Genomic DNA, 27923 nt, shown 5'->3' with positions numbered 1-27923 from the left:
AGCCATTCTTGGTCTGGACCAACCATAAAAACGTGGAATGTCTCCGTACAGTCAAGAGACTCAAGTCCGGGCAGGCAAAGTGAGCCCTCTTGTTTACCAGATTCAACTTCACCATTTCCTACTGCCCAGGGTCAAAAAAATGTGAAGCCTGATGCTCTCTCCCACCTATACAGTTTCTCTGCCACACCCTCGACCTCTGAAACCATTCTCCCTACCTCATGCCTTGCTGCCAATGTGGATTGTGGTATTGAGAACCTGTTTCGCGAGGTGCAATGCTCCCAGCCTGGACCTGAAGGGCCCGGCTAACCGACTGTTTGTCCCTAACCCAGTCCGGTCACAGGTCCTGGAATGGGCTCCTTCCTCCCTGACCTGGGTCCCGTCGTACACTAGCCTTCCTCCAACATTGTTTCTGGTGGCTCACAATGGTTCCTGACGTCTCTGCCTTCATCATGCACAGTGTGTGCTCAGAACAAGACTCCACGGCAAGCTCCTTCTGGCCTCCTTCAGCCACTACCGGTCCCTCATCGTCCCTGGTCTCAGATCTCTGGACTTTGTCACTGGGCTCACGCCGTCTGATGGCAATTCTGTCATTCTGATGGTAGTCGATTGGTTCTCCAAGGCCACCCATTTCATCCCTCTCCCCAAACTACCCTCTGCCAAGGAGACAGCCCAGCTAATGGTGCAGTGTGTCTTACGTCTCCATGGACTCCCAGTAGACATGGTCTCTGATCGGGGTCCTCAGTTCTCGTCTCAGTTCTGGAAGTCATTATGCGCTCTTATTGGGTCGTCGGCCAGCCTGTCATCCAGATTCCCGCAAGCTACCTCCACATTTCATTGGTCCTTTTCCCATCTCTAGAGTCCTTAGTTCCACTGAAGTCCGTCTTGTGTTACCCCGTACCCACCCTACTTTCCATGTGTCCAGAATTAAGCCCGTGTCTCACTATCCTTTGACTTCTGTTTCCAAGCCCATCCCTCCCCACGGGTAATCGATGGCTATCCAGCATATACGGTGAAATGCCTCCTGAGAGTTCGACCAAGAGGCAGGGGGTTCTAGCACCTGGTTGACTGGGAGGGTTATGGCCCGGAGGAGAGGTGCTGGGTTCCTGCTAAAGACATCTTGGACCAGGCCCTCTTCACCGATTTCCACCGCCGACACCCCGGTCAGCCAGGTATGCACCCAGGTAGGACGCCTGTACACGACCAGTCTCTTGCCTACCCCTTTTGGATTAATAAACATTGCAAGACTCCAGCCATCTGCCTCCTGTGTCTGCATCTGGGTCTCGCCTTGTGCCTTGATACAGGCAGAGCCCCACCTGTGCATTCAGAAAGCATTCAGACCCCTTGACGTTTTCAACCTTTTCTGACTTTACAGCCCTATACTAAAATGTATACAATTAATTGTTTTCCTCATCAATCTACACACAATACCACATAATGACCAAGTGAATATAGGTTTTCCATTTTTCCAAATAAAAAAATAGAAATACCTTATTTACATAAGTATTCAGACCCTTTGCTATGAGACTTGAAATTGAGATGTTTCTACAACTTGATATGAGTTCACCTGTGGTAAATTCAATTGATTGGAAATGACTTGGAAAGGCACAAACTTGCTATATAAGGTCCCACAGTTGACAGTCATAACAAAAACTAAGCTATGGGGTCAAAGGAATTGTCTGTAGAACTCCGAGACAGGATTGTGTCCCCAAGAACACAGTGGCCTCCATCATTCTTAAATGGAAGAAGTTTGGAACCACTAAGACTCTTCCTAGAACTGGCCAAACTGAGCAATTGGGGTAGAAGGGCCTTTGTCAGGGAGGTGACCAAGAACCTGAAGGTCACTCTGATAGAGCTCCAGAGTTCCTCTGTGGAGATGGGAGAACCTTCCAGAAGGACAACCTTCTCTGCAGCACTCCACCAATCAGGCCTTTATGGTAGAGCGACCGGACGGAAGCCACTTCTCAGTTAAAGGCACATGACAGCCTGCTTCGAGTTTGCCAAAAGGCACCTAAAGGACTTTCAGACCATGTGAAGCACCATCCCTACGGTAAAGCATGGTGGTGGCAGCATCATGCTGTGGGGATGTTTTTCAGCGGCAGGGACTGGGAGACTAGTCAGGATTAAGGGAAAGATGAGCGGAACAAAGTACAGAGATCCTTGATGAAAACCTGCTCCAGAGCGCTCAGGACCTCAGACTGGGCCAAAGGTTCACCTTCCAACAGGAGAATGGCCCTCAGCACATAGCCAAGACAACACAGGAGTGGCTTCGGGACAAGTCTCTGAATGTCCTTGAGTGGCCCAGCCAGAGCCTGGACTTGAACCCGATCTAACATCTCTGGAGAAAGCTGAAAAATGCTGTGCAGCGACGCTCCCCATGGATGGATCTACAGAGAAGAATGGGAGAAACTCCCCACATACAGGTGTGCCAAGCTTGTAGCGTCATGCCCAAGAAGACTTGAGATTGTAATCGCTGTCAAAGGTGCTTCAACAAAGTACTGAGTAAAAGATCGGAATACTTATGTAAATGTGATATTTCATAACATTTGCAAAAATGTGATTTTGCTTTGTCATTATAGGTTTTGTATGTCGATGAGGGGGGGAAATTATTTAATCCATTTTAGAATATGGCTGTAATGTAACAAAATATGGAAAAAGTGAATGGGTCTGAATACTTTCTGAATGCACTGTGTGTGTATATATATATATATATATATATATATATATATATATATATATATATATACTGCTCAAAAAAATAAAGGGAACACTAAAATAACACATCCTAGATCTGAATAAATTAAATATTCTTATGAAATACTTTTTTCTTTACATAGTTGAATGTGCTGACAACAAAATCACACAAAAACTATCAATGGAAATGAAATTTAGCCAGAAATCTTGCTTGTTTGTAGGTGACCAAATACTTATTTTCCACCATACTTTGCAAATAAATTCATTATAAATCCTACAATGTGATTTTCTGGATTTTTTTCCCTCTTTTTGTCAGTCATAGTTGAAGTGTACCTATGATGAAAATTACAGGCCTCTTTCATCTTTTTAAGTGGGAGAACTTGCACAATTGGTGGCTGACTAAATACTTTTTTGCCCCACTATATATATATATAACATTAAAAAAAGAATTGCATGTCAATTTGGCATTAATACATGTCACATTTTAGTTTGAAAACAAATTATCATTGAATTCATAAATCCTCACACAAACATGGTCTCTTTTTTGCTTCTTGAGTAAGGCAGCTCCAAAATGCAGGTGGTTCAGCCTAGCGCAGTGCTTTCTGTGGTTTTGTGGCAGCCTGCAGAAAATACGGAGCATAGGGGTTGGTAATGTTCTCTAGTTGCACCGTGATTGGCTCAGTGTTCTGTCACTCATGGGGACACTAAGTCACAGCAAAATCTATGGGGAGAGCTAAAACATTCAAGCCCCTTGTGTGATTTACATTAGAAGCTCCCATCCAAGAAGGCTCAAGGTCATTGGCCACAGATAAAATTAAGTTAAATCCCGTTTATATCTACCGTAGCTTTGATTGGACTGATCATGTCAACATCATACGTTCAAAATCTTAGCTAGCAAGCTAGACAAGCAGTCATCGTCATGAATCAAGACATTTACATCATTCATTACATTTAAGTCATTTAGCAGACGCTCTTATCCAGAGCGACTTACAAGACAACAAGCAAATCCTTTTCAATCATTGTCATATGAAGAGATATTATAGATAAAGTGTGTCGGTGTTCATCGGCCATTGAACATAAAACATTACACAACAAGTTGGAAATTGCAAATTCAACAATGTGTGGTTTGTAAGGAATCAGTGGCTAACTGCAAGTGTTGCAAAGCAATCACTAGCCTGCTATTGAGTGGAGTGGGTGTATGGTCCAAATCTCCGTTTAAGGGTCTCTTTTTCAAGATTAAAAGGATAAACATTCACATACAACACCATGGGCCTAGAAAAGGTTGAATATATTAGCTATGCTGTCAACTGAACTCTGAATTAAAAGAGCTCCGACTGGGAAAATAAGCTTTGAACGGTCATCCAACTTGGAATTCCATGTTGAGGAAGTCTGGCCTCTTTCTAGAGCTCTGTTCTGAAGATCACTAAACGTCATGATTTGACCTTGCTTTTTCCCCAGAGTTCCCAGTTGTCTTGAAAGTACCATAAATACAGAGAATGGCTGACTTTGATAACAAAGTTTGATGACAAAGTTTGCCCACAAAAGGACTGTTGCGCCACTTTTCTGTTCAAGTGAGCACAGCACAACAAGGGGAGTCTAAAAATGTATTGTATGCTACTACATAATGATGTAAAATGCCAGGGAGATATGTATACTGTGGTTAAGAAAGTAATAATATATAATAATAATATATGCCATTTAGCAGACGCTTTTATCCAAAGCGACTTACAGGCATGTGTGCATACATTCTACGTATGGGTGGTCCCGGGGATCGAACCCACTACCCTGGCGTTACAAGCGCCATGCTCTACCAACTGAGCTACAGAAGGACCACTGAGTGTATGTTGTGTAGTAAGCTTTTAGTAGCCCATGTGCATCACCCTAATAATTTGGTCCCTTTCCCCCTCTTAACTTAGCCTACTGTTTTGACTTGGTGGTGCACATGTAGCCTATAGCCTGTTTTAGAGAAATTTCAAAAGAGCTGAACAAATAGTTATTGACTACGTCTGTCCTAGCTCGCTCATTAATGTCTTAATCGAAATTGTTATTGTCAGTAGAAACCACATTTGTTTAAGCAAGTCATCCATATCAGCTAGGTTTTTTTTAAAGGCAGTAAATGAAGCTGAATTAACTGTTTCGCTACCAGGCAAGGCTCCGCAGATAGCCAGGTGTAGCTGTGGTAAGAATTCACTCCATGGTGCTGAAAAAAAACTCTGCTGTTGGGACAGATTTATGTAGGCCCTAACAGTTTGTGGGCACTGCAGTAATTTGTCTAAGATTATATGAACATGACTGGGCATTCTAACATACCTTTGCTCACGAGTGGCGCATATGTCTAAGGCCCGGCAGCTCAGTGCTAGAGGCTTCACTACAGACCCTGGTTCTATCCCGGGCTGTATCACAACCAGCCGTGATCGGGAGTCCCATAGGGCGGCGCACAATTGGCCCAGTGTTGTCCGGGTTAGGGGAGGGTTTGGCAGTCATTGTAAAATAAGAATTTGTTCTTAACGGACTTAGTTAAATAAAAGGTTAAATTTTAAAAGTCCATTCATCATCATCATTGTGTTGTGTACTGACTGTACACCATGACAGTGTAGTCTGTTGAGCTGTTTATACCGTGTCAGTGTGAAAAGTTGAGAGTTAGCTAGGGAAACTGACAGATCAATAACATTACATTGCTATACCTACTGACTCTAATAAAAACTCACATTGCGCTGTCAAAAAACGTCAGAATATAGGTCTTCAATCGTTTGCCCGCTGGTTTCATCGTTTAATTCAGATCTAGTGTGATTGAGACAAAAATAATACCTAAAATTAGTGGGCTAGCTAGCTAACGTTAGCCAACTTTTGGCTAGCTCTAATGGTAAATCAGCTGGCGAACACTAGCCAATTAATTTACAGGACAAAAAGGCTACAAAACATTTCCTAACACACAGCAGCTGTTAAGAGACTAGAGCTGAACTGGCTGTGGTAGCTACTAGTTAGCTAGTTAATTGTCTTCAGACATAACTTCAGTGGAGAGGGGATGAAACATTAGCTAACATTACATGTCAGTTACACTACTAACTTAGCACTAGGAATATTTTTCTCTCCCTTCTTCTTTTAAGTCAAACATGTCAGTTGCACTACCTGCTCAGCACAAGGGATATATTTGTTTTTCTTTTGTTAAGTCAAAAAGCAGTTACCTTCCCGGCTACATCAGTCAAATAAAGAGCTGCCAGTTTCTGATCTGCTTGCTTTTACAACTCTGAGAAAAAGCACAACATTGCAGCTGCTGCACCTTGCTGGTTAGAAGCTTTGCCTTCACACATCCCCCCCTGACTGGCAAAAACTATTATATATAAAATACATATTTTTGTGTTTGTCCATTTCTACCAGCCCCACCCCAAAAAATAAAAAAATGGTCCCGCCATTGCCAATCCAGTATTCAGAATCTGACCTGCGTCTCCGCTCTGACCCGGTCATGTCTAGATGGGATACAATTTATGTTAAATTGTTGACACACTTTTGGGGGGATTTTAGCTAACCCTAACACACTTCTCTTAACCTGCTACGTTACTTCACCTAACCTGCTAATAGAAGGCTGCTACGCAAAGTATATTTTGACATAAACTGTCTAACTTCTAGACAAAACCATCGCTGCTGACTGTGAACCTTGTTATCCCGACCATCTTGAACATGCGCAGAAAAAACTAAAATCTTACGTTTGAGGAAGTTAGCTGCTAGCAACAAGCTAACTTCAAAACAACATGTTGTGGAGCACACAGCAGGCATTGGTTAGTTGTTTGCTCATCATGGTGAAAATATATCATAGACTACTCTAGTGTAATTGGACATGTCTGAGATTGAATTTACTACGGAGCTCAGCTTGATAGCCTTGGTTAGCTGATGACGTTGTTGTTATTCTGCCTGCTAGCTAGCTATGCATTCCACACAATCTCTGTCTTTTGTTCAACAGAAATTGTTCCATCAAATCTTGGGGAAGAAATGTCTACTGAAGTAACGTTGCCACCTGAGTGGGAGGACGATGAACGGATGACTTTCCTATTCTCCGACTTCAAAGAAAACCGAGATGTCAACACAAAAGATTGGGACAGTAAAATTGATTTCTGGACATCACTCATTCTTAAAATCTGCCGAAGTCGCGGAACCGTCTGTTTTAATTTGCAAGAGTTGAACAAGATTTTTCAGAGAAAAGGATTTGTACCTTTGGGTTTGGGTACTGTCATTCGGTGCATGGCTAGGTAAAATATCAATGCAATGCCATCTGCTAAAATGTGAGAAAAACATAACCTACCTAGTCTCACTATCCTTACCTTACTGTATTTGTCTGTATTCCTGGCAGGTGCGGCAAGATACAAAGAGAGTCAGAGTTTGCAGCAAATGTGGACTGTGGGTGGGTGTCTTGGGGTTTTGGCCTGTTGTTGGTGAAGCCTTTAAAATGGACATTTTCAACTCTTCTGGGTAGCAGTGGGGTTACTTTGGAGGAGTCGTTTGTTGTCATTGAACTGGTAAAGGTGTGTATACTTAATTGAATTAATTCAAAACATGACCATGGGGCTAGCAGGTTTATCCATTTAACACTAACCTTTTATTTTCTGTATGTTTCCTTCAGGAAAAGGCAGCAGAATTGCTTGGTGTCTACTGGAGTTCCCCAGTGGCCAACTGCTCTCTCCTGTCCTTCCAGGAGCTCCAGACACTGTCGTCCCATGTCTGTATTGATGAGAGTACCCTGTGTATGGCTCTGCTACAGCTGCAGAGGGAGAAGCAGGTCACAGTATCACTGCATGAAGGCGAGAAGGTGAGGATATGAGAATGCTTAATTGAAGTGAGCATATTATTAGACTACATTGTAGGCTGCAGTAACTCAGACCATTATCCATGAGATTTCACACACATTGTTATGAGGATAATGTCACTGTATCAATGTGTTGCATTGAGCCAATGTTTTGTTTGTTTTCACAGATTGTTAAGTTTTCTCAGCCAGGACAGGACCGTGTGTCTTCAGTCAATGATGTGGACCTAGGCATCTATCAGCTACAGCGCAGTGAGAGACTGCTTGAAGTGCGGGTGGAGGCATTGGGTCTAGAGGCAGAGAAGTGCGTCCCTGACACATCACTTAGCGTTGTCTTGTGCAGTCTCTAATCTTCAGTCTTAATTTTTTTTTTGTGATTTCTGCTTGTGCTGTATTGTCTTTTTGTAGGTGCAAAGAAGAAGCTAGGGTGTTGCTACGCGAAGGGAAGAAATCTCAGGTAGATTTACAATCCTCTGATCCTGTGTTGACTTTTTGTCCTGCACCAAACTCAAACAAAACTCTCTAAAAACAAGTCTCTCACCGTTTCCGCCTGCTATATACCACCCTCTGCCCCCAGCTGTGCTCTGGACACCATATGTGAACTGATTTCCCCCCCATCTATCTTCAGAGCTCGTGCTGCTAGGCGACCTAAACTGGAACATGCTTAACACACCAGCCATCCTACAATCTAAGCTTGATGCCCTCAATCTCACACAAATTATCAATGAACCTACCAGGTACCACCCCAAAGCCGTAAACACGGGCACCCTCATAGATATCATCCTAACCAACTTGCCCTCTAAATACACCTCTGCTGTTTTCAACCAAGATCTCAGCGATCACTGCATCATTGCCTGCATCCGTAATGGGTCAGCGGTCAAACAACCTCCACTCATCACTGTCAAACGCTCCCTGAAACACTTCAGCGAGCAGGCCTTTCTAATCGACCTGGCCGGGGTATCCTGGAAGGATATTGATCTCATCCCGTCAGTAGAGGATGCCTGGTTATTATTTTTAAATGCCTTCCTCACCATCTTAAATAAGCATGCCCCATTCAAGAAATTTAGAACCAGGAACAGATATGGTTGGTTGGTTCTCTCCAGACCTGACTGCCCTTAACCAGCACAAAAACATCCTATGGCGTTCTGCATTAGCATCGAACCGCCCCTGTGATATGCAACTTTTCAGGGAAGCTAGAAACCAATATACACAGGCAGTTAGAAAGGCCATGGCTATCTTTTTCAAGCAGAAATTTGCTTCCTGCAACACAAACTCAAAACAGTTCTGGGACACTGTAAAGTCCATGGAGAATAAGGACACCTCCCAGCTGCGCACTACACGGAAGATAGGAAACACTGTCACCACCAATAAATCCACTATAATTGAGAATTTCAATAAGCATTTTTCTACGGCTGGTCAGGCTTTCCACCTGGCTACCCCTACCCCGGTCAACAGCACTGCACCCCCCACAGCAACTCGCCCAAGCCTTCCCCATTTCTCCTTCTCCCAAATCCAGTCAGCTGATGTTCTGAAAGAGCTGCAAAATCTGGACCCCTACAAATCAGCCGGGCTAGACAATCTGGACCCTTTCTTTCTAAAATTATCTGCCGAAATTGTTGCCACCCCTATTACTAGCCTGTTCAACCTCTCTTTTGTGTCGTCTGAGATTCCTAAAGATTGTAAAGCAGCTGCGGTCATCCCCCTCTTCAAAGCGGGGACACTCTTGACCCAAATTGCTACAGACCTATATCTATCCTACCCTGCCTTTCTAAGGTCTTCGAAAGCCAAGTCAACAAACAGATTACCAACCATTTCGAATCCCACCATACCTTCTCCGCTATGCAATCTGGTTTCAGAGCTGGTCATGGGTGCACCTCAGCCACGCTCAAGGTCCTAAACGATATCATAGCCGCCATCGATAAGAAACAATACTGTGCAGCCGTATTCATTGACCTGGCCAAGGCTTTCGACTGTCAATCACCACATCCTCATCGGCAGACTCGACAGCCTTGGTTTCTCAAATGATTGCCTCGCCTGGTTCACCAACTACTTCTCTGATAAAGTTCAGTGTGCCAAATTGGAGGGTCTGTTGTCCGGGCCTCTGGCAGTCTCTATGGGGGTGCCACAAGGTTCAATTCTTGGACCGACTCTCTTCTCTGTATACATCAATGATGTCGCTCTTGCAGCTGGTGAGTCTCTGATCCACCTCTATGCAGACGACACCATTCTGTATACTTCTGGCCCTTCTTTGGACACTGTTAACAACCCTCCAGGCGAGCTTCAATGCCATACAACTCTCCTTCCGTGGCCTCCAATTGCTCTTGAATACAAGTAAAACTAAATGCATGCTCTTCAACCGATCGCTGCTTGCACCTTGCCCGCCTGTCCAACATCACTACTCTGGATGTCTCTGACTTAGAATATGTGGACAACTACAAATACCTAGGTGTCTGGTTAGACTGTAAACTCTCCTCCCAGACTCACATCAAACATCTCTAATCCAAAGTTAAATCTAGAATTGGCTTCCTATTTCGCAACAAAGCATCCTTCACTCATGCTGCCAAAAATACCCTTGTAAAACTGACCATCTTACCGATCCTCAACTTCGGCAATGTAATTGACAAAATAGCCTCCAATACCCTACTCAATAAATTGGATGCAGTCTATCACAGTGCCATCCGTTTTGTCACCAAAGCCCCATATACTACCCACCACTGTCGACCTGTACGCTCTCGTTGGCTGGTCCTCGCTTCATACTCGTCGCCAAACCCACTGACTCCAGGTCATCTACAAGACCCTGCTAGGTAATGTCCCCCCTTATCTCAGCTCGCTGGTCACCATAGCAGCACCCACCTGTAGCACGCGCTCCAGCAGGTATATCTCTCTGGTCACCCTCAAAACCAATTCTTCCTTTGGCTGCCTCTCCTTCCAGTTCTCTGCTGCCAATGACTGGAACAAACTACAAAAATCTCTGAAACTGGAAACACTTATCTCCCTCACTATCTTTAAGCACCAGCTATCAGAGCAGCTCACAGATTACTGCACCTGTACATAGCCCATCTATAATTTAGGCCAAACAACTACCTCTTTCCCTACTGTATTCATTTATTTATTTATTTTGCTCCTTTGCACCCCAGTATTTCTCTCTACTTTGCACATTCTTCCACTGCAAATCAACCATTTCAGTATTTTACTTGCTATATTGTATTTACTTCGCCACCATGGCCTTTTTTTGCCTTTATCTCCCTTCTCTCACCTTACTTGCTCACATTGTATATAGACTTATTTTTCTACTGTATTATTGACTGTATGTTTGTTTTACTCCATGTGTAACTCTGTGTTGTTGTATGTGTCGAACTGCTTTGCTTTATCTTGGCCAGGTCGCAATTGTAAATGAGAACTTGTTCTCAACTTGCCTACCTGGTTAAATAAAGGTGAAATAAAATGTTTAAAAAATAAATTTAAAAAATGCAGTCTTGTAAACCTCAATACATTTTTCTCCCTAAGGCCCTGAAGTATTTGAGAAGCCGAAAGAGAGTTGAGAGGAAAGCAGATGGCTTAAATGCCCAGCTGGAGAATGTGAAGGGAATCTTGGACAGGATAGCAAACTCAGAGACGGACAAACTGGTGAGTATTCAACAACAACAAAAATCTAGCCAAAACAGAGCAAGCACTAAATTTGCAATGTGAGTAATTTGTGGCTGTTGTCATCACTCTTCTTAGTTCTACATGCAGTAACTAAGGTATTCTGTTCTCTATGCCTCTTTCTGCTTGCCTCTATAGGTGATACAGGCATATCAGGCTGGAGTGTCAGCCCTGCGACTCTCTCTGAAGGATGGGACTGTAGAAGGAGCTGAGAGCCTTGTGGATCAAATCCAAGAGGTCAGACTCTTCTTCACTGGGACTGCATTTAGTTGCTGTTATTGACAGTGGTGTAAAAATGCTTTAAAGTACTATTTAGGTAGTTTTGGGGTATCTGTACTTCACTATTTATATTTTCTACAACTTACTTCACTACTCCATACATTTCCCCTGGTCATGCCTACTGCCTCAAATCTGGCGGACTCACTAAACGCATGCTTCATTGGTAAATTATGTCTGAGTGTTGGAGGGTGTCCCTGGCTATCCATAAAAACAAGTGGTGCTGTCTGGTTTGCTTAATAAAAATGATTTTAAATTGTTTTTTACTTTTGATACTTAAGTATTTTTAAAACTAAATACATTTAGTAGTATTTATTTTATTGGGTGACTTACTGAGTCATTTTCTTTTAAGGTATCTTTTACTTGCACTCAAGTATGACAATTTGGTACTTTCTCCACCACTAATTGTTAGTTGTTGCATGTCCACATCAATCTAAATGTATTTTCTTGCCGTTTGGTATTACAGTTGTGTGACACTCAGGATGAAATGAACCAAACTCTGGCTGGTGGAGCGCTCAACTCAAGTATGTCCTATCACATGTATAATATCTACTTGGTTGTAGTGCCTAACTTAGACAATTTCATAATTACATTTCCAATTTCCAGAGGGTCTGAGTGATGATCAATTATCCTATTGATATTTGTTTAGCAGATGCCGACACAGACGAGTTGGAGGATGAGCTGAGATCTTTATTGGAGAACTCTACTCTGGAAAGGCCTTCCACACTTCCTGAAGTACCGTCACACCCTCTTTCACCTGTCAGGGAATCTGGTTCCCTTTGTGATGATCTGCTGTGTGCTTTGCCCTTAGTCCCTCAAAGCCTCTTCAATATCACAGATGAGGAACTGGACAAAGAGCTGAGCCGTCTAACACTTGCAGATACATGTATGCCTCTCTCGTTCCTTTATCTTTAAAATACTACCTCAAAAGAGGCTACTGAAGTAACCTTTGTTTATGCATCACTCCCTTAGGTCTTCAACCAAAAGATTGTACTGAGCCAGTGAAGAGGGCTGAGTCTGCACAGTGACAACACTAATACAAGAAGTCAACTGCAATATTACCAGGACCCTCAGTGTTTGGGCACAGTGATAAAAAAAAATAGTGTGATCTTTCTTTTGTAACATGCTTATTGATGTCTCTGATCACTGTCATACCCTTTTAAAATGTATTTATAAGTGGCATTTTTGAAGTTTATTTATCATTCACTCTAATAAAGATATCGGTAACAATCATGATGCCAAATTATAAAGCCACTATTTCAGATTGACTGTAATGAGGTTGGGTTGTATGATAATAACTATGCCAAATACAGTGCATTCGGTTTAGTATTCAGACCCCTTGATGTTTTCCACATTTTGTTACATCACAGCCTTATTCTAAAATGTATTAAATGATTTCCCCCCCCCTCATCAATCTACACACAATAAGCCATAAGGTGAAAGTGAAAATGTTTGCAAATGTACACTGCTCAAAACAATAAAGCGAACACTAAAATAACACATCCTAGATCTGAATGAATGAAATATTCTTATTAAATACTTTTTTCTTTACATAGTTGAATGTGCTGACAACAAAATCACACAAATTATCAATGGAAATCAAATTTATCAACCCATGGAGGTCTGGATTTGGAGTCACACTCAAAATTAAAGTGGAAAACCACACTACAGGCTGATCCAACTTTGATGTAATGTCCTTAAAACAAGTAAAAATGAGGCTCAGTAGTGTGTGTGGCCTTCCTACAACGCCTGGGCATGCTCCTGATGAGGTGGCGGATGGTCTCTTGAGGGACCTCCTTCCAGACCTGGACTAAAGCATCCGCCAACTCCTGGACAGTCTGTGGTGCAACGTGGCGTTGGTGGATGGAGCGAGACATGATGTCCCAGATGTGCTCAATTGGATTCAGGTCTGGGGAAAGGGGGGGCCAGTCCATAGCATCAATGCCTTCCTCTTGCAGGAACTGCTGACACACTCCAGCCACATGAGGTCTAACATTGTCTTGCATTAGGAGGAACCCAGGGCAAACCGCACCAGCATATGGTCTCACAAGGGGTCTGAGGATCTCATCTTGGTACCTAATGGCAGTCAGGCTACCTCTGGCGAGCACATGGAGGGCTGTGCAGCCCCCCAAAGAAATGACACCCCACACCATGACTGACCCACCGCCAAACCGGTCATGCTGGAGGATGTTGCAGGCAGAAGAACGTTCTCCACGGCGTCTCCAGACTCTGTCACATGTGCTCAGTGTGAACCTGCTTTCATCTGTGAAGAGCACAGGGCCCCAATGGCGAATTTGCCAATCTTGGTGTTCTCTGGCAAATGCCAAACGTCCTGCACGGTGTTGGGCTGTAAGCACAACCCCCAGCTGTGGACGTCGGGCCCTCATACCACCCTCATGGAGTCTGTTTCTGACCGTTTGAGCAGACACATGCACATTTGTGGCCTGCTGGAGTTCATTTTGCAGGGCTCTGCCTTCCCATGACGTGGACTGTCCTAGTTCAGTAAGCAACAGTAAGCAAAGACACCGCCTGAGTCCCCCTCCAAAAAGGATCAGAGGATGCTACCAATTTCCCAACCCTGAGCAAGCAGGCTATACCAGTGAAAGCCGCCAGGGAGTGCCAATGATTTAAAAACATTCGTACCGCACCTTTTACTAGCTACGTCACATCTGCCTGACCTGCGCACTGAATACTAGCTAGTTAGGGTGCTGTTAGCGCATCCTCCCAATAGTATTAGTAACAATATTCAGCAGCAAACGAGCTAATGTAAATGTTATGCAACGAAGTCGTTCTAAACGCAACAGTAAGTACATTTTAAGTTTGGTTTTAGATGGACCGTGGGCACAGCATACTCCTAGTACAGGGCAGGGGCTAACGGTAGCCTAGCAATACCCTGGCTATCGTCGTTGGTTAACCAGTGATCTGTTTGTTTCGCTAGCCAGAATCCAAACATTCGCCCGCTTAATAAGCTTGTTAGCTAACTAACAGGTATATTGTTTATCCAATAGACTAGGAAACGCTTCATAGCCAGCTAACGTATTGTCTTAGCTAACTAAACCAGCTAACTAGTTGAAATCGGACCAGTATCATTACATTATTATGCAATGCAGTACGTGGCAGTTGTGCCGATGGATGCGCTAGTGGCCAAATGTCACCATTGGTATTGACACGCGTTGGTATCGATGTCATCATTAATAATTAATGCTCAGCTTGTAGCTAACGTGTTTATTTGATTTTATCAAGACCATGAGCAGATGGAGAAATGGTGAGGCTCTGAAGCCAACATCCCAGACTCGTGTCCCCTTTGAATGATTTTCATCCAGTGAACTAGGACAGTCCACGTCATGGGAAGGTAGGCTCGACCGACTGAGTAGAGGACTAGGAATTGTTACCCTTTAATTATTATTCCGTAGTCAGCATGCATGCCGCTATTGCATAGACTAGTCAAACTGTATTTTACCATACATACCAAGGTCTCACTTGTCCTTACAGGATCAGCTTCTCGTGCCTCCCAGCCTCCTGGCACTTCAGCCTGTCACCCCTGGTTCTTCCTCGTCTACTGCTACCTTCATTCAGGCAGCTACTCTTATTTGGTCTGCTGGTGGGATTGCTAGGACTGCTTTACCTGTTGTTGGTAACAGGAAAGGGCCAGGACATCTGGATCAGAAAGGACAACTACTTCCATAGGTGAGTCACTAGTAGCGGCACATTAGAAGATACCATTACATATTCCTGTAAAGACAAGAAAATGTTTGGCTGAATTTGGCTTACAATTGTCAACTTTTCATTCACCTCTGATCACCAGACACTTGGCGAGAGTCACAGATGTGGAGGCCACCGACACCAGCAATCCCAACCTGAACTACGGTTTGGTGGTAGACTGCGGCAGCAGTGGCTCCAGGGTGTTTGTGTATTGTTGGCCCCAGCACAATGGTAATCCCCATGATCTGCTTGACATACGACAGATGAGAGACCAGCACAGGAAACCAGTGGTCATGAAGATCAAGCCAGGTGAGACATACCTGGTTGCTGATGACTGGTGTGCTGCTGGGAAGAGCCACATGTGTATACATTTCCACTCTGGTTTGTAAACTCGGCAAAAAAAGAAACGTCATCTCACTGTCAACTGCGTTTATTTTCAGCAAATTTATCATGTGTAAATATTTGTATGAACATAAGATTCATCAACTGAGACACAAACTGATCAAGTTCCACAGACATGTGACTAACAGAAATTGAATGTGTCCCTGAACAAAGGGGAGGGGGGGTCAAAATCAAAAGTAACACTCAGTATCTGGTGTGGCCACCAGCTGCATTAAGCACTGTAGTGCATCTCCTCATGGACTGCACCAGATTTGCCAGTTCTTGCTGTGAGATGTTACCCCACTCTTCCAACAAGGCACCTGCAATTTCTCTGACATTTATGGGGGGAATGGCCCTTACTTTGGGCATTACCACCGGCCCTCAAGAAGTTAACCGTTCCACAGGTGCATGTTCCTTAATTGTTTATGGTTCATTGAACAAGCATGGGAAACGGTGTTTAAACCCTATACAATGACGATCTGTGAAGTTATTTGGATTTTTACAAATTATCTTTGAAAGACAGGGTCCTGAAAAAGGATGTTTCTTTTTTTTGCTGAGTTTAGAAGACATTGGCTTAGTTTAAAGCACTTATCCATTCCACCCAATAAAGACGGAGCCATGGTCTTAATATTATTATTATTTTTTTGTAGGCATCTCAGAGCTTGCAAAAACACCAGAGAAGGCCAGTGATTACATCCACCCCCTGCTGAGCTTTGCTGCCCAGCACATCCCCAAACACAAGCACCAGGAGACCCCTCTGTACATCCTGTGCACAGCTGGAATGAGGGTGCTGTCTGACAGGTAATCGCCAACTTAGTATTTCTCATCTTGAGATGGAAACTTGCAAGTGTTTATTTTTTATTACCGCTGTGACCTCCCATGTTAACATTGGCTTATTTTGTCTTTTTCAGTCAACAGGAAGCACTTCTGGAGGATCTACGGACCGATATCCCTGTACATTTCAACTTCCTCTTTTCTGATTCCCATGTGGAGGTCATTTCTGGCAAGCAGGAAGGTGAGCTAACCTGTTTAGAGTAACAGGCAAGCTAAACACTGGCCATTCAACATTGAGATGTCACCATCTGTGTTGAAAATGTGTGGAAATGCTGGAATATATAAATTATCCTTGTTTTTGGACAGGTGTGTATGCATGGATTGGAATCAACTTTGTCCTTGGAAGGTTTAATCATGTGGCTAGTGGTAAGTATCTAAATACATTTCCTTAAGAGACCTGCATATCGTCACACTGAATACTTTAATTCCCTTATTTTACTTACCTCTGACACCACTTTATTTGTCTTTCATTATTTTTCTTCAATGGGACCCGTTGCTCCTTCACCTATCCTTCCTATAGAGAGGGATGCAGTTGTAGAGGTGCAGGTACCTGGAGGTGACCAGCAGGAGGCGCTGGTGAGGAAAAGGACCGCTGGTGTTCTGGACATGGGGGGTGTCTCCACTCAGATAGCATATGAAGTGCCCAAAACTGTAAGCTTTGCTTCTCCACAACAGGTTATTATCAACAACAATTTCCCTTTTTTGTGCTCTTTTAATTTGTCACTCACTCATTTTCTCTTCCCACCACTCATTCCCTGGTTAAACCTGTAAACATCATGTTTGTCCTCTGGGGATGAAGTCCTCTCCATTCAGAGTGGATTATTGGAGGTCTGCTCTAAAGATAAGCCTGCTGCATTGCTTCAAAGTAGAATGTGTTAGTTCAAACTCTAAAGGTAGACTCCGCAATTTGATATAGACGCATACAATAAACCGCATAGTGGGGTAATTTCTGCAACAGCTAAGAGCGTTAAAGTGCAAGAATCAACTTCTTCGCTGTTTTTGGTCCTCTGGCTACCATGCTGTAACGGCATGAAGCGAACCCATGCACACACGCGCAGATATTGTGTCTAGCTAGCTTTCCATCAAACTGGCAACAGATTTTCATGCAAATATTTTAAAATTGCATTTTCCCACCAGATTCCATCAAATTGACTTGTGGATAAATGGCTGTGTGATGACGTAATGCACATAAAACACCCCAAAAATTTTTTTTGCAGTTAAATAAATACTAGTTAAATGGATTTCCATTACATTTAACTCTACTAATGGTTTTCTCTCAAAAAATGTTGCATTATATAGCGAGTTTGCCCACAACAGCTCGCAGATACAGTGTGGGTAGGACCTACATTATATCTATTATTATGGACAAAATAGATCATATCACCTGAATAAGATCCTCAATATTTATTGGAAAGGAGCATCAAGCTCAGCACCTTGCACTTTCACCACCCTGTGAAGTTTCATCTGTAGCCTAACAAACTGCGTGGTTTCCCGACGAGTCGTAGGAGGACCACAAATGTTATTGGGTGACTTTACTTCAATATGATGGTTATAATATCAATATTTGTGTAAGTGTTAATGCCGACATTTCTTACATAATTTTTCCGACACAAAGTTCCCACCTTGTCTAGCTTATTTTATCTTGTCGACATTTGGAAAGTTTACCGACAAATGTTCTGTTTCCATCAGGCCTGTTATGACTTAAAAAAAAAAATATCCAACATGTACTGTACTTGCATAAAAAGGTTGAATGGAAACCTGGTTTCTGTGTGAAAGCAAAGTTTTGCATCTTGCTCATCTCAATATCTACCGTGCTGCTCGTGGCAATGTCATTTCGCTGAGTCTACTTTTAAGATCACAGATAATGCTTAAGAGCCATCGTGCAAAACATCCATGACCAGATGATAATACATTCATTTAAAGCAGTCCAAGTCCATCAGCTTTTCAGTCCTGCGCAATTATTTTTGCCAGTTCACAAAAATGATTGGTTTTCAATTTGCATGCGCTCTTACTCTTGTAGTTTTTGCTCTCCACTGAACGTAATTCACCTGCAGTTTTTTTCTAAATGCTGAACTTTATAGAACTGTCTTGATCAAAGTTTCTTTAAGTAAATGGTTGTTATACATATATAGACAGTCCTAGATAAAATAATGTAATTTCCAGGCTGATATTGAGTGTTTTGATTTTTATAGGAGGAAGTGGCCAAGAACTTACTTGCGGAGTTCAACCTGGGTTGTGATGCCCACCGGACAGAGCATGTCTACCGGGTGTATGTGTCCACCTTCCTGGGCTTTGGAGGCAATGCTGCTCGACAAAGATATGAGGAGAGCATTGTCAGGAACACTCTCACTAAAAATAAGTAAGAACCTTTAACACATGCTATGATAGCTAATGATACTGATAGTTTACTAGTTTGACATTGCACAGTGCTGTCATTATGGAGAGCTCATTTTAGTTGGTTTGCCCAGGCTCCTGGGTCTGCATGTAGGTGAAACGTCCGAGTCCCCCCTGCTCGACCCGTGTCTACCCACAGACCTGCAGGACGAGGTGGGGCCAGCGACACAGAAACTCTACCTGCGTGGCACAGGGGATTTTGATCACTGCAGACAGCTGCTTCAGCCCTTCCTTAACCGCACCAACGAGACTCACTCCTCCCTCAATGGCATCTACCAGCCTCCCATCGACTACCCCAACAGCCAGTTCTATGGGTTTTCTGAGTTCTACTACTGCACAGAGGATGTGTTGCGCATGGGTGGTGATTTTAACTCCTCAAAGTATTCTGTTGCTGCCAAGGTGAGGTCTTACCACAGCAAAGCAGCACTTCTGCAATGTAGTTGGCACTCCTAACTGCATGGAAATGCATGTATTTCACCATAGCTTAGGCTAATTGCAGTAAGATGGTGGCTGTGTTTACAATCAACATTGTGCTTCATCTCCAGGGTTACTGCGCCACCCAGTGGAGATCTCTGAAAGAGCGATTTGACTCAGGCTTATATGCATCTCACGCTGATGTTCACAGACTCAAGTAAGACCCACCACCAGCTCTGGCTCTTTAGTAAGACTTGAGTCCAGTAATAGTAAAGAGTTGTCGGGGAGAATTCATGTAAACATTTGTCTTGTGTGCAGGTACCAGTGTTTTAAATCAGCCTGGATGTATGAGGTATTCCACTCAGGCTTCTCCTTCCCTAAAGACTACAAAAACCTGAGGACTGCCCTCTTAGTTTATGATAAAGAGGTGCAATGGACTCTTGGAGCCATCCTTTACAGAACCCGCTTTCTACCTTTAAGGTAAGAGAACACTTGCTGTCACACTTCATCATGCTTTAACACTGTGATACGCCAATATATTTTTGCTGATTAGGATATGGAGAAAACTTGCACTATTTTACATTCCTTTCCAAGGGATATTCAGCAGGAGACCCTCAAAGGAGTCCACGCCCACTGGCGTCACAGCTTCTCCTTTGTCAACAACCACTACTTGTTTCTGGCCTGCTTCCTGGTTGTCTTCCTCTCCATCTTGCTCTACTTGCTGCGACTCCGACGTATCCACAGCTGTACCACGCAGCGCTGCACCCCCTCTACTGTTGAGTGGTTAGAGGAGGGTCTGGGATCCCCCTCACTCCCTATCACCCTCTAGACTTCAGCTTTCACGCCAAAACCAGCTCCTTTCCCTAGCTGGAGTCCCTATGCCTGCACTTTTATGTTCAGGCCTTCATTTGTTAGCTGGTAATGACAAAAAACTCTAAAACTGAGTTGGATTTTGAATGAATCCAATGAACAGAGAACCAGCACTGGGAGGGACTCTGGTATGGGAGATCTTGCATGTTGAGTTTGCATACTTGAGTTAACCATGAGATTGTCTTATTTATTTTTGATGTCAAAATCTGCCTTTTTTTTATGTTGCTGGAAATATGAACTAGGTACTTGGTGTGTAACTCCTTGCCTGAGGTTTGAGAGCTCCCCATGCATACTTTATCCAGTCACGCAGGTTTCGTTAAGGCTTCCTGTAAGGTTCGAATTGCAGCTGCCTCATAACTTCCCCTAATTAGTCAATCAAAAAACAACACATTTTTAAAGAAAGTTCTTAAATTACTGTCTTTTCCAATTAGTGCACAGAATTGAATCAATGTGAATAGACGAGCAGGTTCGAGGAGGATAGTGAAACCGTTACTGTTTAGAATACATACTGTATTAGCTCATATGTATAGATTCTCTGTACTTGAGTGGAGTTTCACTTCCTTTCCTGTCACATTATCCTGATGCAATTGAATATGTTTGTACTAGGGGCTCTGTTTGTCGTTTGGGTGCATGATTAGTGAATGCTTATTTATTGTGTGGAGGAATGGTGTATCCCTCTGTACTCCTCAGTGTAGACGGACACATGTCATACTTTGATTGTCACCGCTTCTTTAAAAAAAAACTAGTTTCTTTTGTATCCTTTGTTCTGCCTTCTATTGCAGAACAGGCAGCGTCTATCAAAGCTGCAATGGCGCAATATTTATTGTCTTATCACTGGAGAGACACTCCAGCTGAATCCACACAGGGCTCAGAGTTACAGTAGGGTAAAGAATGTCTGCTGTCTTCACCTCAATGGTGTCACATGATGGGGTGCAGATCATTTTAATTTGAAATCTCGGCAAACACACTGGGCTTCGTTTTCAGAAGCTGTGATATCACTGCTGTAAAGGGGTTAGTTTATGAAAGCATATAGGCCATATTTATATTGAAGGGTGTACTTAAATCAATTCACAGTTTGCACAGGGATTTTTGTTTTGTTTTACAATACCATTGGTGTTGAATAATAAAGAGATTGTTTTGAGACTTATGGTTCAAAATATCAACGAAAGCTACAAAAATCATCAAACGCAACCTGTTGATTTTGACTTGTGTTCACGTGGAATATATTGGGTGCCCTCGTTGTCTTGAGGAGAGTTGGAAGGAAATTGCTGATGAGTTTGAGCCCCCGTTGGTTATGTAAGTATTGAGTAAATAAACACACGCATATTTACAGCAGCCATGGTCAGGGTTTACGTCCCCAGTAGCACGGGAAGAAAAGGAGTGTACCACAGGGATATCAATCAAGACGACTAGGCTGCAGTCGGCCACTAATGACCAGGTCACCCAGGCCTATTAGAGGCCATGTTGTTGTAGCCGGCCTGTCAGAGTCTGGGTGACCAGGTTGGAAACACTGCACTATGGGGGTTTGTTTTCACTCCTCTCCCTATCTGTCCTGTGTTACATTTCAGGTCTGCCAGCTGGTGATGGATGAGTCTGACGAGGACGTTAGGTTAATACAGGTTGACCATTAAGATGGGAAATGTAAATACTGCATTGAACAGATTACATGCAATGCATTTTACAGATTCATCTATTTTCACTGTGAAATTGTCCTGTAATTGTGAGAAATGCTTAGAGCTGAAACAACAGTATTTAACTGGTCAAATTGTATAGCTTAGGTAGTGGTAATTAATTCAAAGTGCCAGAGACTAGAGACAGTAGGTGTCTGAGATCTGCATTTTGCATTTGTAAATTCAGTAAAGGTCTAACCTCACAAACCTCCTGCTGGCCTATACTATTCCTGTCACAGATAACCTTATCGCAATGTCCATATGGAATTATAGAAAGTACATACTACATGCATAATTGCACATCACAGATGCTTTTTGATGCTCTGTCTGCACCCTATAACATTTTAAACCCCAGGAAACGGAGGTCTCAGCAGCCAATGGTTTGAATTCCAATAGGTGGCATTGTTATCCATGGTAGCATTTTACAGTTACACTATAAGTACAGTCTTATATAATTACATGTATCAAACCAAGCAGAATGTTACAAATCAGAAATGGTCATGTAATAGCCACAGCATATGTGAAAGAGGGAATATAGTCCAATATTTGCTGTAATTTGTAAATTCCCTCTCAGATCATTGACTACCAGCTGTAGTTGTCACCAGCAGCATTTGTGTACAAGTGGTGTAGGTGCTTCAAGAGGCTGCTCTCCATGTGCTGAGTCATTCTCCGTCTACACATGGGTCATACCACTTCAGCTTCCTCCCTCCCCACTGAGTTGCACTGACGTTGGTTACGTGATGAAGTTTGAAGGCGGGATGTTTGAGGAGCTTACGCTACAACTTGTGAGGTGGTGGCGGTGATGGTAGGGCTGTAGGAGGGATCCCATCTGATCCTGCCTCTGCTGCACCTCATTCATGTCTTAAACAGAGTAGGCCATATACACAAACTAACAAGAATTTATTTCCACAGCTTTACCACTTGGATTAGATTGGGATAAATTTGTTGTGGCAGAATATTATATTTTAATTTATATATGAGATTTAGGCATTCAGTTTAAAGTACACTACATTACCAAAAGTATGTGGACACCTGCTCGTTGAACATATCATTTCAAAACCATGGGCATTTAAATGGAGTTGGGCCCCCATTTGCTACAATAGCAGCCTCCACTCTTCTGGGGAGGCTTTGCACTAGATGTTGGAATATTGCTGGAGGGACTTGCTTCCATTCAGCGACGAGCATTAGTGAGGTCGGGCAATGATGTTGGGCAGTTAGACCTGGCTCACAGCGTTCCAGTTCATCCCAAAGGGGTTTGATGGGGTTGAGGTCAGGGCTTTGTGCAGGCCAGTCAAGTTCTTCCAAACCGATCTCTACAGAACTTTTCTGTATGGACCTTGCACGAGGGAATTGTCATGCTGAAACAGGGAAGGACCTTCGCTAACTGTTGCCACAAAGTTGGAAGCACAGAATCGTCTAGAATGCCATTGTTTGCTGTATCGTTATAATTTCCCTTCACTGGAACTAAGAAGCCTAGGCTGAACCATGAAAAACAACCCAAGACCATTATTCCTCCACCAGTTTCCACTACTCCAGAGTCCAACGGCAGCTAACTTTATACCACTCCAGCCAACGCTTGGCATTGCACATGGTGATCTTAGGCTTATGTGCAGTTGATCGGCCATGGAAGCCCATTTCATGAAGCTCCCTTGTGCTGACGTTGCTTCCAGAGGTAGTTTGGAACTCGATAGTGAGTGTTGCAACCAAGGACATACAATTGTTATGCTCTACGTGCCTCGGCGATCCCGTTCTGTGAGCCTGTGTGGCCTACCACTTCGCAATGAGCCGTTGTTGCTCCTGGAGGTTTCCAATTCAGAATAAAAGCAGTTACAGTTGACCGGGGCAGTTTTAGCAGGGCAGACATTTGACAAACTGGCTTGTTGGAAAAGTGGCATCCTATGACGGTGCCACGTTGAAAGTCACTGAGCACTTCAGTAAGGCCATTATACTGCCAATGTTTGTCTATGGAGATTGCATGGTGGTTGATTTTATACACGTCAGCAATGGGTGTGGTTGAAATAGCCAAATCCATTCATTTGAAGGGGTGACTGCATGCCTTTGGTGATGTTGTGTATACTGCATCTGGACAGGTGTCTAGACTAGGGAGAACAATGTTGATAATTTAAGTAGCCTAATCTTAAGTATTTTATGATTGATAATGAGTAGATGATCCTTCTGTCTTTGCGACATTAGGCAGGTTTCCATCCAACCTTTTTATGCAGTAAAGTAGGCTAAATGTTGGACAAAACATTTCAAGACAGTCGAAATGTCGACAAAACAAAATATGCTAGACAGTTCTCCAAAGTAACCCTCACTTCTGTAGTCCTGTAATGTGTCTAAGGGCACCTATTAGATCCACAGCCCTTGCTAGGTCAAGAGAGCTTGATAGGAGCAAGTCAGAAAGACATTTGGCATCACCAAGCACTTTACAAAAGGTAACCAAAAGCCCTATGAAATGTACATCTATCTGAGAAAGAAGGCCGCTTGCCTCCACTGATCTTTCACCACTATTTTCAAGTGTGATACCCTGTAGCACTCTCAGAACTGCTGGAAGACTGTCCCTCAGATTACAGCATGCCATGTAGACCAGACCATGTTTTTCAAGGCAATCAATTATACATTTTGTGAGACCTGCTGCATTTAAGCTTCAGCTGACAAAGTGTAAAAAGATTTTGTGGATGGTCCCGTTATAATAGTACCTCACAACTAAAGCCATTTGTTATTTTTTCTACACGTAAAACTTCACTTTCTTTTACTTCTCTTATTATTTTACTTTGTACCATCTCAGCTCAGCCCTCAAGAAGTTTGTTCTGGAGTTTGGTGGCTTTGTGTACTTAGCATTGCCACATGCATTCATCCTTTTCTCTATGAGATGGTCATATGTTGCTATTTCTTCTAAGATTGTCAAAAAATGACCCTTGTTGTGAGAGTCATCAGAGTCTCGATGACCTCTCTGTGCTATATTTTGAGTGGCAGTTAGTAGGAGCATATCTGCAATTGTTCTAATGTAAGTACAGTTTTCCTTCACTTTCTTTTCCCAGTCCTTATTAATGACATCTAACAAATCAAATCAAATCAAATGTATTTATATAGCCCTTCGTACATCAGCTGATATCTCAAAGTGCTGTACAGAAACCCAGCCTAAAACCACAAACAGCAAGCAATGCAGGTGTAGAAGCATGGTGGCTAGGAAAAACTCCCTAGAAAGGCCAAAACCTAGGAAAAAACCTAGAGAGGAACCAGGCTATGTGGGGTGGCCAGTCCTCTTCTGGCTGTGCCGGGTGGAGATTATAACAGAACATGGCCAAGATGTTCAAATGTTCATAAATGACCAGCATGGTCGAATAATAACAAGACAGAACAGTTGAAACTGGAGCAGCAGCACAGTCAGGTGGACCAGGGACAGCAAGGAGTCATCATGTCAGGTAGTCCTGGGGCACGGTCCTAGGGCTCAGGTCCTCCGAGAGAGAGAAAGAAAGAGAGAATTAGAGAGAGCATATGTGGGGTGGCCAGTCCTCTTCTAACATTGATGAGTTGCTGTCAATAGCCCTTTTATGCTGATCCCAAGCATACATAGCATTGATATGATGCTCTGCCTTCAAATGGAGCTTAAACCCAGAATATTTAAACTGTGATGTGAAGGCAGATTCAGGTGTATTGGGCAGAGAAAAATGAATCTTGATTAACAGAATATTCAAGTCATGAATTGTCCTTATACCAGGAACTGTTGAAAGCTCCTGAAAGAGTTCTCGTAAATGTTTGCAAACATGTCTGAAATACACGTTAAATAATGTGTCATACTTCTATGGAAATGTATAATTAAGGGATCCACAAGATTAGATACTAACAGCTGCTAACTAAAATGTGTAGTTTAAAGTAGCCCTGGCTTACCATTGGGTCCTTTTAGAACAGAAGTCTGATATCTCTGCCTTTCTTTTCCTGTTTAATTGACTCTATGCAAAAATAAGAGTCTATGGTTACATCTAAGCATCCAATTACCCACATTTTTAGTCCAATCTCATTCTCAATTATAAATCCCCTTAATCATAACTGTACGTTAAAATCAACTACCGGCCTAAGTTACTAGTTAGATCATGGCTGGCCCTACTCTGCAGTAAGTCATTTAGCTAGCTAAAATTTCTTACAACTTTACGATAGCAAACAGGCTATCTGCAAACTGTGATAATCTTTTGAGTAATGTTAACATATTGATAATAACAATTGTTCCTTTTGAGTTCAAGTATGAAAATCTATCTGAGATAATGAATTTCAAATTGCTGAATGTGAACTTGCTGAACACTGACAGCTGTAGCCTACTAGATACCCCACATTAGCTAAACATTCGTATAATGTAACTTACGACACTGCACTGTATGTGTCTATTACTAGCACAGATGTAAACATAATGTTAGGCTATATTATGAACCGATCTCTCTTATCCTGTTAACTGTCTGCCAAAGGTCTAACATTAACTTACACAGTGAATCAACTTTCGTAAAAATTGTTCAGGAAACCTAAACCCGATGCTAAACCTTAACTTAATATGATTCTTTCGCCAATCTCTTTAAAGAGCTCGTGGAGCTGTGGAAATATGATCTATTCTTCTGTATGTTCTTCTTGTTCTTCTGTATCTCGCAACCAACATTAATATTCTCTCTTCCTCGTCCTCGATTTGAAAAATGCGCCGCCATTCGTCAATATAAATGCTTCTTGAAATTAGATGTCAATCAACATCAAACTGCCAGAAGCGAATTAAATGTTCCTGTTGCCACAACTAAGGTTTGCACTGGTGGGCCTAATTTGATCTCAAAGTGGAATCTTTACTTCTGGTCTGCAACCAGAGTCAGTGGATAGCAGAAGTCCGGATAACAAATCACTGAGCGATGTAATGTAGAAAATGTGAGAATGGGTTTTGAACACACGTGTTGAGCTTTTTTGGTTGTTAGAGGCCATTTTGAACCAAAACTACATTACAGAAGATTTGGAGCAGTAAACCTCCCATTGAAAGATCCCAGACCAACTGTGATTGATGAACTCCTGTTCTGGTATTTCTAGAGTATCTGAAACCAAAGGATTGATATGCTGCTCCTTTTTGTTAAAATGTACACTGTAAAGGGCATGAAATTGACATAAGGCTAATTCATATGACTACCACCCACATGACCAGCAGTGGGGCTGAACGTCTGCATGTAAGGGGAGTGAGATGGTGTTGGTCAGAGGCAATCTAGGCACTTGAATATCTACATTTAATTTGTATATAATTTTAAATTATGAAAACAATTGTATTTGTTTTACCTTTATTTCACTAGGCAAGACAGTTAAGAACAAATTATTTACGTAATCGGGTGGAAGACGGCTATTGATGGCTATTTAACAGTCTGATTGAAGCTGTTTTGAGATTGAAGCTGTTTTTCAGTCCGTTGCACCTATACTGACCTAGCCTTCTGGATGATTGTGGGGTGAACAGGCCGTAGTGTGGGTGGTTGATGTCCTTGATTAACTTTTTGGCCTTCCTGTGACATCGGGTGCTGTAGGTGTCCTGAAGAGCAGGTAGTTTTCTCCCAGTGATGTGTTGGGCAGACTGCACCACCCTCTTGAGAGCCCTGCGGTTGCGGGCGGTGCAGTTGCCGTATCAGGCAGTGATACAGTCAGACAGGATGATCTGAATTGTGAGGGTGTTAGGGACCAAGACAAATTTCTTCAGCTTCCTGAGGTTGAAGAGGCACTGTTGCTCCTTCTTCACTCAGCACCCTGTCTGTGTGGGTGGACCATTTCAGATCGTCAGTGATGTGTACGCCGAGGAACTTTAAGTGTTTCACCGTCTCCACTGTGGTCCCGTTGATGTGGATAGAGGCGTGCTCCCTTTGCCATTTCTTGAAGTCCACGATCAGCTCCTTTGTTTTTAAAAAAATGTTGAGTGAGAGGTTATTTTCCTGGTACCACTCTCCCAGGGCCCTCACCTCCTCCTTGTAGGCTGTCTCGTCAATGTTGGTAATCAGACCTACTACTGTTATGTCGCCTGCAAACTTGATGATTGAGTTGGAGGCGTGCGTGGCCACGCAGTCATGCGTTAACAGGGAGTACAGGAGGGGGCTGAGCATGCACCCTTGTGGGGCCCCGTGTTGAGAATCAGCAAAGTGGAGGTATTGTTTCCTACCTTCACCAGCTGGGGTGTGGCCGGTCAGGAAGTCCAGGACCCAGCTGCACAGGGCGAGGTTCAGACCCAGGGCCCCAAGCTTAATGATGAGCTT

At 43.0% G+C, this 27923-nt stretch overlaps 2 protein-coding genes across 4 annotated transcripts; both read left to right on the top strand.

Annotated features, from left to right (window-relative positions):
* The first annotated feature begins 6161 nt into the window (after positions 1-6161).
* On the top strand, positions 6162-12898 carry LOC124033319 (charged multivesicular body protein 7-like). Of its 2 annotated transcripts, none has more exons than XM_046345313.1 (11): positions 6162-6467; positions 6650-6935; positions 7037-7208; positions 7307-7492; positions 7657-7790; positions 7895-7943; positions 10994-11113; positions 11270-11368; positions 11874-11931; positions 12057-12293; positions 12380-12898. In XM_046345313.1, exons 2-11 carry the CDS (start codon positions 6679-6681, stop codon positions 12433-12435), a joined length of 1368 nt encoding a protein of 455 aa, XP_046201269.1. In that variant the 5' UTR covers positions 6162-6467; positions 6650-6678; the 3' UTR covers positions 12436-12898. The 2 variants fall into 2 exon arrangements, with proteins under 2 accessions (XP_046201269.1, XP_046201270.1); XM_046345314.1 differs by having other exon boundaries at positions 6163-6467; positions 12060-12293; positions 12380-12837.
* A 1173-nt stretch (positions 12899-14071) lies between these two features.
* Positions 14072-21145, top strand: LOC124034342 (ectonucleoside triphosphate diphosphohydrolase 4-like). 2 transcript variants are annotated; one of them, XM_046347411.1, is made up of 13 exons: positions 14072-14210; positions 14651-14759; positions 14900-15094; positions 15213-15418; positions 16141-16291; positions 16402-16505; positions 16631-16690; positions 16845-16975; positions 18517-18683; positions 18793-19117; positions 19264-19349; positions 19451-19612; positions 19727-21145. In XM_046347411.1, exons 2-13 carry the CDS (start codon positions 14752-14754, stop codon positions 19959-19961), a joined length of 1830 nt encoding a protein of 609 aa, XP_046203367.1. In that variant the 5' UTR covers positions 14072-14210; positions 14651-14751; the 3' UTR covers positions 19962-21145. The 2 variants fall into 2 exon arrangements, with proteins under 2 accessions (XP_046203367.1, XP_046203366.1); XM_046347410.1 differs by having other exon boundaries at positions 16845-16999.
* The last annotated feature ends 6778 nt before the right edge of the window (positions 21146-27923 follow it).

This window comes from Oncorhynchus gorbuscha, linkage group LG04 (assembly GCF_021184085.1).
Source record: "Oncorhynchus gorbuscha isolate QuinsamMale2020 ecotype Even-year linkage group LG04, OgorEven_v1.0, whole genome shotgun sequence".
Lineage (NCBI taxonomy): Eukaryota > Metazoa > Chordata > Actinopteri > Salmoniformes > Salmonidae > Oncorhynchus > Oncorhynchus gorbuscha.
This window is presented reverse-complemented; position numbering and strand designations above follow the sequence as displayed.